At 36.3% G+C, this 11,239-nt stretch overlaps 1 protein-coding gene across 1 annotated transcript; it reads right to left on the bottom strand.

Moving 5' to 3' along the window:
• Positions 1-2,283: 2,283 nt before the first annotated feature.
• Positions 2,284-4,059, bottom strand: LOC131146385 (UDP-glycosyltransferase 90A1-like). Its single transcript, XM_058095970.1, has one exon. The coding sequence runs from the start codon at positions 3,925-3,927 to the stop codon at positions 2,455-2,457; it is 1,473 nt and encodes a 490-aa protein (XP_057951953.1). The 5' UTR covers positions 3,928-4,059; the 3' UTR covers positions 2,284-2,454.
• Positions 4,060-11,239: the final 7,180 nt, after the last annotated feature.

The following is an 11,239-nucleotide window of genomic DNA, read 5'->3' as shown; positions in this document are numbered from 1 at the left end:
TCACCCCAAAACTATGTCAACTCAATCGCTTCCTCTATCTTTGAGCTGGCCCCTGCACGTCTCTCTGGGTTACCTAAAATGTTCATAATGCTGCAGTGAGACACCTCTCAGTAAGGAGAAACATATTATTATCAGTGTGCGGCATATGAGTCTATACACAAACATAATCTTTAATTAAAACTATAAATAAGAAATCATCTAAAAGTATCTGTATAATAACCTACACCTATGTCATTTAAAATAAGGAAATTTCTGAGATATCTATTCAATCATACTTCTAACTATAATAGGTCATCTCTGTTTACTGTGTATAGTGTATATGTACATAATTCTTAAAACTTCCCTAGATGGCTGTATGTCATGATTTAACCTCTCAGGATAGGGTTGTGCGGCCCGTAGGTGGGACTAAACACCGGTTGGCCTACTAGAGTTAGTCTAACTATATGCATAAGTCTATATATGCCTATAGCACGAAAGGTCTCCTCCACCTGGTCCGGATGCCAGTGAGTCCTCTACTCTACCTGTGGCACAATCGGCAATTTCATACTCTATCTGAAACGTATGGTTGCACTATCTATATTGTATAACTATGGTACCGTGCTCTATAAACTGCTATGTTCCATCAGGGTATGATACTATGTAATACTATTTCTATATACTATCTATCTATTTTACCATGATTCTGTATCAACTATATTAACCATGATTATGTAATTTTTTGTATTAACCATAACGCTGTAATAACTGTGAATCTGTATTTCTGTATGTCATGGTTCAATGCTCTGTATATCGTGGTTCTGTAAAATACCGTATAATCATGGTTCTGTAAAATATTGTATAATCATGGTTCTATGAAATATTATATATTCATGGTTCTGTAATCTGAATATCATGGTATTGTGAAAACTGTATATCGTAATTTTGTATAACCATGTAAACTATAATTTTGTAAGACACTGTAAATAAAACTGTATAAGTTGTATATCATAATTCCGCAAAAACTATATGATCATAATTATGTAAATCTGTATAAAATTATGTAATATTTCATTATTTCTCATGCCACACAATTAAATAAAATTCATTAAATATAATATGTAAATCTGTATAATTTTATATGCTCTGATATATACAAAAATCATACTTTGAAAAACTTATGATCGAATACTATACTTTACTGATAAAGTTTCTAATTTAGTTGGCATAACATATTTCCCTTACTGGACTTTCTGAGTTCGTCTACTGATTTCTAACACACGCCTACAGCGTTCATAATTCCAAATCCTGAAATTATAACACCCTAATTTAATCATCCCAAACACTAGTATATCAACATTTAATACAAAATCTAGGTTCAGAAAAACTTGATAACTACAAAAGCTCAAAACAACATACTTATCTTGATTTTGGGATGATGTCCAAACTTTTCAAACAAAAATTTTGCTCCGACTAAGTTGTAGAGAATCACCGCAAAATCATCGTGGTAACTTTTGATCATCGAACTGAGGAGAAATAGGGCCAGAATCTTGAGAGAAGTCATAGAATCCATTTTCTAGAGAGAGAAAGTGAAAAAGGGAAAGAAATTCTCGTTAAAGCGTGATATTTGCATATATATATATATATATATATATATATATATATAGACTGCTACAGCTTGGCTTCGTCGACAAGTCACGTGTGTTCGCGAACCGAAGAAGGAAGTTTGTCGACAAAGGTAATGAGCTCGTTGATGAACCAATGAGTCTGAAATGCACCCTCTCGGGATCTATTTATCAACGAAACACTGAATTTCGTCCACGAATCCTATAGGGTGTTCGTCGACGAAACCAAGACATTCGTTGACGAACCCTACTTTTTTTTTTTAATTTTCCTTTCCCTCTATTATTTATTTGCTGTTATTTTCCGTGTCTTTACACTAGATGTATGTATGTAAATATGTAGAATTGAGCATTTGAGGAGGTTGACATACTCCCGTGGAGAAGGGAATGTAAACTAAAAAAAAAAACATATAATTGACTCGTGCATTAAGTTCCACCATATTAGCTACAATTAAAGATAAAATAATTCTTAGTTTTTATTCATGTATATGTTATTATAACCTTTAATAGCGTTGTATTTGGGAGTTTAAATTTGTGTATATTTGTATGTATATATGTGAAAGACAATTGAATTTTTGATAGTTTGTAAAATTCTTGAGCATCTTTTTCCAATGGAACTCGGTGTCCCATACCTGAAATCTTGTGTGAGACTCTCCAAATTAAGATGCATAATCAATAACAAAAGTATTAAAAATTCAAATTCTTGTCTCTTGTGGAATATTTTGAGTACACATAGAATCAATTACACCTCACCGCAGCAACTCACAAATATTACATTATTTTTATCAAGAACTACAAAAATCCAAAATGAGATGGATTCCAGATACTAGATAGCAGGGCCCTTGCTACTTGCTAGCTAACCTAAGGCAAAGTGTCCTCTTCTTTTAGCACAAAATTCATCTATAAACCTTTCTAGTGCGACAGACGATGACCCAGCCAGTTCCATTGCATCACAAGCAACCTTCCTCACCTCTTCCACTCTCTTCCTCACCGCCTTCCCTTCCTCACCTCTCATCAACTGCGACACCCTCCTCTCCACCTCCTCCGCCGCCACGCACCCCCGCACCGACCCGTTCCTTGGCCGCACTCTCAACCCTACCCCCATCTCCTCCACAACCATCCGCGCGTTTAGGTGCTGCTCTGCCATCTGCGGCATCGCCAGGATTGGCACGCCGCTGCAAATGCTCTCCGTCACCGAGTTCCACCCGCAGTGACTCAAAAACCCCCTAATACTCTGATGCCTAAGTACCTCCATTTGATCCACCCATTCCTTAACCACCATCCCCCTTCCCCCCACCCTCTCTTCAAAACCCTCCGTAAACCGTAACCCCTTATTCCTCAAAACCCACAAGAAGCTCACCTCTGTTCTCTCCAACCCTTCGGCGATCTCGAACAGCTGCTCTGGCGGCATCTCTGCCTGCGTCCCGAACGCCACGTACAGCACCGGCTTCCCTTCGTGGAGCTTATCGTCTAGCCAGTCTGCCCATTTGGGTTTTTCAATTTTTTTAGGATTTATTTCTTGGGGTTTATTGGTATCAACTAGACAGAGAGGTCCCACACACCATGCTGTGGGTCCCACATTCTGATTCCAGTACTCATGGAATCTCGGCTCGAGCTCGTAAGCGCTGTTTATGATCAACCCTTGGCTCTTGAACAACTCTCCCCACTGCTCCACCACGAACTCAAAAAATTCACCTGCGGGTTTGTCATCGCAAAAGGGTCGTTCGATGTCATTTCGGGTGATTTTTAGCGACGGGAAGTGAGGCAACAGGAAGGGGTCATCGTCGGCAACCCCGATGTGGGGGCGGTCTTGGGAGATGATGTGACATACGGTCATGGAGAAGTTACTGATTCCGAAGGAAGCGACTCTGGGGATGCCGAGCTTGGCGGCGGATGGCCGCGTCCAGCCAAGGAATCCGTCGGAGATGAGGCAGTCCACGGCGGGGAGTGCGGCGAGGGCGCGCTCGAAGTCGAGTTGCATGAGTTTGGTGGCGGAGGCGAAGGTGGCGAAGAGGGAGAAGGATGGGAGCTTTTCGGTGTTCTCAACTCCGGGGGGAATGCCAGGGACGGCGGCGGGAAACGGCAGGATGACGACGGAGACGGTGGTGTTGGCGAAGTAGCGGCGAATGGGGGGAGAGTTGGCGGGGGTGGTAAAGATGGTGACGGAGACGCCGCGATAGTGGAGTAGGTGGGCGAGGCGGAGGAGGGGGATCGTGTGGCCTTGTGACATGAAAGGGAAGAGAACGAAGTGAGGAGATGGAGATGACGGTAGCGACGACGATGGTCGTGATGCCATTTTCGATTTCTCCCTCACTCTCGATTTTGTCATCGCATACTCTATTAATTCTTTCCTCCAAGGCTTTTATAGGCATTTTCTTATATTTAAGGGTGTTAATATACGGACGACTTTCTCATTATTTTTTTCCTAAGATTGCAATGCTTTAAGCTACTTCCCATTTTTCGCCAGTTTCATTTCGCCTCGTCAAAAATGGGAAAATTTTAAAATCAACCGTGGAAACGGGATATGTTTTGGATACGTTGTATCTCATTTTCTTTTAATATTAGTTTATTTTTTTTATTTTTATTTGATTGGTTTAAATTTTTAAATTTTAATTTATTTTATTATTTTTATCTTTATCGGACATGTTTAGATTTATTTTTTATTTAATTTTATTTAAATTTGTAATAATGTTTTGATGGATTGTTTGTATTATTTTTAGAAGGACTTTAATGTATTTTTTATTTATAATTTCTCAATACTTATCATATAACAATCAAATTCCTCCTAAAAGTATGTATATATTAATAAATAATTAATGGTATCACCATCCTTTTAATTAAAAAAAAAAAAGATGAAATATGTTTCGTAGAAAGACTTGGTTATTTTATTTGTTTAGACTCTTATAGGCAATGTCATCCTAGTTGTTAGCTTGTTGAAAAATTTAATGACGTCTGACCAATGACATCCTAGTTGTTACCTGGTTAAAAAATTTAATGACGTCTGACCCTTGGAAGATACAATGCAAAACCTATATATTAAATGAGCAGGGACAAAAGTCATGCTACAAATCCATCACGCCCCATAAGATTTAATTAGCCATCTAACAAGAAATTGAATGTGCGTGTGAAAAATATTTTTTAAATATATATTATATTGCCATTTCACTTTTTTGCCTCTTGCTATGTTTTTTTTTTTTTTTTTTTCCTTTTCCAATATACCTTTTAGAAGTAGTATGAAAAATTAAGAAAAAAAAGCATACATATTTTATCATGAGTGTGCGACTCAATTTACTAAAATTCTAGTTATATACAATTACTTTATTTATTTTAAAATTTATTCTTATATGTATGTATGTGTATTAATACTTTTATTATTATTATTATTATTATTATTATTATTATTATGTGAAAATGGATGCATCAAAGTTGCTAAGTTATCTTGCCTAGGGAAAGTCAACTAACAATATACTGACGACTTTCTCATTTCCCCCCCCCCCCCGAAGATTGTAATGTTTTAAGTTATTTTCCATTTTTCACCTTTTACATTTCTCTTTAAGAAAAAAGTCACTGTTGGAATTGGTGTATTTCCAAAATAAGAATGAATTAGCTATTTAAAACTTTTCTCCTAAGTCAATTCAAATTTCACAAACAATATTACACAAGCCTATGGTCTTTCTATATAATTATAGATGTTAGCTTTGGTGCAATCCCAAGAGGGGGGGTGAATTGGTATTTTAAAATTTATTGCCTTAGGTCAAACCACTAATAACAGTATTACACAACCTTAAGGTCAATCTAGTGCATGTAAAATAAATCAATGTAAATATACAATGGAATTTAAACTGTAATAAACGTTTAATTAGGCATGCACAATAAAGAAATAAAAGAGACGACACCAAGAAATGTTATCGAGGTTCGGCCAAATTGCCTATGTCCCCGCCTTGGCCAACAAGCACAAGGATTACCACTATAGGCTCACTTAACGGGTGGAGCGGCACTTAAACAACCAGGTCAAATTAACACAGGGCTGACCTCAACCTTAACTAAGTCAATTAGCGGGACTAACCTCAACCTACACGCCTTAACAGGACAATGCACCTAGCTTTCCTAACCAGGTCTAATCCAATCCGGGACTATTCCAGGGCTAGTCTCCCTCTTCAGGCCCGTGCTTGGAAATACAATAAATGTATATAAAATTTGTACACGGAAATATGCTTCTAGAAAAGCAGATGTGTGCACCAATACAGCTCAATCAATAAAGCAAGCACGAATGATATGTAGATATGCTCAGTGCTCTAATGTGTGCTAAACACTCAATCAAGTATGATAATCAATCAAGATCTAGAGTGTGTATCTAAGCAAGATTTGAAACACAATATTCGAATATCACAAAATCAGATCAGGGTTTCAAATATGCTAAGCAAGATAAATCAAACAAACTCAATACGATATTTCAATGTCTAAAGCGCAATGGAGTTGTTTGAAAGATTAGCTTTTCACAAAAGGATTTTTACACACAAAATCTAGGTTTAGGTATCTTACAACAACAATGCAAGAACCACAACCCTCAAAGTCTTCCCACACAAGATTTATCATATGAAATCCGTGGAAGAACTTTAGGCTATACTCTTAAATAAGATTAAGCAAACTTTATACCTAAAGAGAGTATTAGCTAGAGAGATTACACACTATAGCCTTATAGAAATACTCACAATGCTTAGAGAAATAAAGATTGAAGAGTATGTGAGTGTTTGCAAGAAGTTTTTGGCTAATATAGGGTTTTGAGAGTTGAGAGAGTTTTTCCCTAATCAAGTTTGCTAATCCTCTCTAATAATGATAAATGAATGGGTATATATAGGCAAGGAGGTATTTTTGACCGTTTGGGACCTATTAGGCATTATTAAGAAAGTTTTAAATCATTTTAAAATAATTAACCCTGTTTAAAATATGTTTAACCGAGGTAAAAATTAGGGCAACCCGAGAGGTCCGGTCGACTAGAAAGGTTTCGGTCGACCAGGACACAAACGGTTCGGTCGACTAGGAGGATTTTGAACTGAAGGCTCGGTCGACCATATATATGTGTCAAGGGCAATTTTTCTAGGTTCGGTCGACCAGGAGAAAAATGAACTAAATGGTCGGTCGACCGGGACAGACAATTTTTCAAATTAGCTTGGTTCGGTTGACCAGGAGATTTTGAACTAAATGGTTCGGTCGACTAGACCGTTGGGGCAGCTCCCGAGGACCCTCGGTCGACCAGGTCGTTGTAGTACAAATGCTCTCGGTCGACCAGATGGTCAATTGTTGACCTAGGAGGGTTTCGGTCGACCAGGGCCTTTTGAACTACAAGTTTCGGTCGACCGAGTGGTCAATCTTTGACCCAAAGGAGCTTCGGTCGACCAGGGCCTTTTGAACTACAAGTTTCGATCGACCGAGTGGTCATTCTTTGACCCAAAGGAGATTCGGTCGACCAGGGCCTTTTGAACTACCTTTGCTGGTCGACCGAGTGGTCAAACTTTGACCCAGGATGTCTCGGTCGACCAGGACAAAATGAACTGGCTTGGCTGGTCGACCGAAAGTGCATCGTGTGTGCATTTCGGTCCCGTCTTGACACAATCAAACCCTATTTTAGTGCCTAACAAATATATGTGAAAGTGTAAGTGTCCTAGGGGCGCTTGGGGTTTAATTTTAAGACACCGAAAAAGTTCGGTGTCGGTTGACCGAAGGTCTTTCTATGGTCCGTGTGGGTACCTAATGTCCAACTAAGGTCGATTTGAGCATACCTACCTATCATGTATAATGCAAATTATTACAAGCCATATGAGTGTACAGTCCATAATAAAATTACATCCCAGAATGAAGAAACTAAATAATAAATACAAATGCATCACAAGATTCTTCATTCATCGGCACGAACACCGCACGCCATCATGATAGGTCTTTTAGTCCTGAAGCACGCACAAGGTGAACCTGCATGCAGTTCTCAGTGCAACCATTAGTACCAAGAGTATTTGTCATTATCAAAACAAGGCGTGACTAATCAGGTCAACATTCTCCCCCTTTTTTATGATGACAAATACTTTATGCAAAAGTGGGTACAACCAAGAAAGGCTCCCCCTGACTTTGTGCATAAAGATAATCAAAGTAATGGGTAATTAAAGATTAAGCATGATTAAGCATTGTTTTACCCACTTTTGCCTTTTCTCCCCCTTTTTGGCAACAGCAAAAAGGGTTAAGGAATAAAGCTCGAAGGCAAAGGATGTCATTTAGATACAAAAGGTATATTAGGAGGAATTTTTTGAAAATTCGGCAGCAGCTGTTTGAAAATAGACCATTCCTAATCATAACTTTGTACCTAAGTGACTTGTGTTGAGTTTCAATCAAAAGTATGTAGATCATATGCATCAATTCAACTCAACCAGTACAGTACGATCAAAAGTTATAACTTTTAGCATCCAAAAAGATAATATAATCATATAATGCACAATGAATGACAAAGGATGACATATAACAATTTGATCACACAAGCTATATAACTGTTCATTTAAATGATTTAAATGACAAGAAAACAAGGTTAGACCATAAACATACACAAACCCTTATAATTAAAACATATCATAAGACCCGTGGAAGATTAGAGTTAAGAACGCGCGGCATATGACACCAAATAGAAGGTTTGAGTATAAAAACAGTCTAACAAGTTCACATGCATTTTTATGTGAAGTTACTGAACCAGTTATACGACTTTAAAACATGCATGTATATAATAGTAATAATAAGGCAAGAGAAAAAGTTTGAGTTTTGAAAATAGTTCTTGTCATAAAGTATTATAATAAATACATATGTATATAAATATACACATATATCCCCCTTTTAATGTTTGATCAAAATACTAGGGGGTTACTTGCCAAAAATAATTTAAATATCATGTACGCAAACAACAAATTTTCTAGTTTGTCAATAAAGCACATACTGAAAAATAACTAGAAAAGCCACAACCATGATGATCCTCAATATGTCAAACAATTTAAAGCAAGGATCGCCTGGCAAACACAAACAGCATGTGGCAAAGCAACATATTTCAGAATTTGATTTTCAATAAGAACAATGCATTCAAGCACACGCCTCACATGATTTTAAAACAGATCTAAGCTAAAATATTGGTGAGCATAATATGATAGACATTTCAATTTTAGATGTTGCCCCTATCAATTTGAATTATTGCTTAGATACTATAAATTATTTATACTTTGCAAGGGATTGATTTCATTGAAAATGCCAAAGTATAAGTGAACACACAAGCCATTCTTCAACAACTATACTGGATGTCTATTAACAACATTTATCTCAAATCAGTATAGTCATACTTATAAATAACAAGTGCATCGAAAATATATATTAAGGCACTCAATGCAACTCTTGATCCAAAAACATTTCATATCAAAACATGAGACTTTACATGCAGTATATAATGTTCAGGGATATCAGAAGAGCCTCAATATTTCAATAAACAATAGTCATGCACGTGAGACCTATAAGTTCTTTCTATAGGATAGGTTCTTAGCTCTCTAAGTGCTTGATGATTATGCAAGGATGAAACTTAATTTTCAAATATTTTTCACTCATCCTTTCAAAAATATCATAATCATCTTTAATACAAGATTTTATATGGGAAAATCCTGGAAAAATTTCGGCAGCATGCCGTTTGTATATAGGACATTTTCCCATAAAAACTTGTACCTGATAGTAGGTTGCTTTCAACAGATAAATTACATAAAGCAAGCAACAACCTAATATCCACAACTAGCATGCACAATATATCACTGCATCCGCCATGCAGGAGGCATTCAATACAAGCATGCTTTCCAGTAGTTCAATCAACAACTCATAATAGAGATGAACTATCCAACATATGACATGACCAACAACTTAACAATAGATAGTTATGAGATAAATGCAGAGTTGTTCTCACAAAGGCATACAAACATATAAGCATAAATAAAAATTTGAGACCATTTTAAAGAATATGAAAGATGAATGCTCCCCCTCAATTATGCGCTAATGCATTTTATGCCTTTTCTTATTTTCAGGTTCTTTAGGCCAAGTGTATTAAGATATTCAATATTATATGCTTGGCTTTGGATGAATAGGCTTAGAGGACCAAAAGGTCACAAGATATATATCTTTAAATAAGCTAAGCCAATATTTGCCTCTTTTCTTATGGTTTACAATATGTGAGAGGCTCGAGTTTAAATGACTTTTCATTTTAAGGTTCATGCATAGGTTTCTTTGAATTTTTGTTCTATCATCTAGATTGAAACCTATATCAATTAAATTAGCCATTTTAACTTAATTCATGAGGATGAAGCTCTTAAATGATTTTATACAAACTTTGAGAGCTTGGAAGATAATTGAATACTCTTAAAGATTAAGTTTTATTTAAGTTTAATAGGGTATTCAAAAGTAGGACATTGTAAAAGATAAGCATTTTAGAGAATATGCCCTAACTTATTTTGGCAAAGAGCATTGTGAAGGATATGAATAACTAGGAACTGATGCTCTTTGGTGATTGGAATGTATCCTTTAGATATGATCATAATTTTAGAGCAAGGATACGAACCAATGAGATGGATGGATCTTTACCTGATATGATCGTGGCAAGGTAAAGATTTCCTATGGAGGACATAAATCAAAATTAGAGGATTTATAATATAAGCTCAAAGGGAATTTTTGATTTAACAGTGAAACTTGAATCCCTTAGTGATTGCCTCTAATTTTAATTATGGAAGGATATCTTTTAATAAGCACCATAAATATTTGGAGTTGATGATTAATAGTGCTACAAGCCTAGAGTGATGACTAATCATTTTATTAGGTATTTAAGTTCAATGAAGGGTTTAGGGTTAAATATTATATAGTGTGAGATGGATTCCCTAAACCACAAGCTAGGCAATGGACAAAATGTATGCTTAACTTTTAGATATTCATATTTATGCATGAGTTAAGCAAATTGAATTTTAATACAAGGCAAAAATATCATGTCCATTTGGAAGTGGATTTTCATTCAAGCAGCCAATAATTTCATATTTCAACCAAGGAGTGTATGCATTAAGTTCAGATTGGTTCTATGCTTGGATTTGCAGATTGGCTTGATTTTTCAAAATACTTAGTATGTAAGATTTTAAATAGTTGGTATATACTAAGATTTTACATTTTCAGTCCCGAACCATTTCCTAAGCCTTTAGAAGATACTACCCCCTATGGCTAATCCTAAACGATAAGGACGAATTATGTGATTATGTAATTCCTGTTTGAGCAAATTCTTCCTTGAATATCAAGGAGTTTTCTTTCTTAACAACCTATATCATTTTTCTACCTTTTATTCTCGATGGGTTAGGACTAGGTGGTACTTTGACTCTCCAAACTTGTTTGGGTTTCACACCTTTTCTTTTAAATGGGCAATCAAATTTTGTGTGCCCCTTCTTTTTACATAGAATGCATATGGTGTGAGTGTATGGACCGGAGGAGGTACTAGCATAATGTTTTGATTCTTTTACAAAGTACCCCATGTATAGGTTCTTCTTTTTCTTATTTTCAATTCCATTAAAACCTATACCCTCCTTATCTAAGGTCATTTTTTGTGA

The sequence above is a fragment of the Malania oleifera genome, chromosome 13, assembly GCF_029873635.1.
Source record: "Malania oleifera isolate guangnan ecotype guangnan chromosome 13, ASM2987363v1, whole genome shotgun sequence".
Taxonomy (NCBI): Eukaryota; Viridiplantae; Streptophyta; class Magnoliopsida; order Santalales; family Ximeniaceae; genus Malania; species Malania oleifera.
The sequence above is the reverse complement of the archived record's forward strand: the minus strand, read 5'-3'. Positions and strand labels throughout refer to the sequence as shown.

What these genes read in the sequence shown, in the direction of transcription:
- LOC131146385 (XM_058095970.1), bottom strand. Translation starts at nt 3,927, where the DNA reads ATGACAAAATCGAGAGTGAGGGAGAAATCGAAAATGGCATCACGACCA.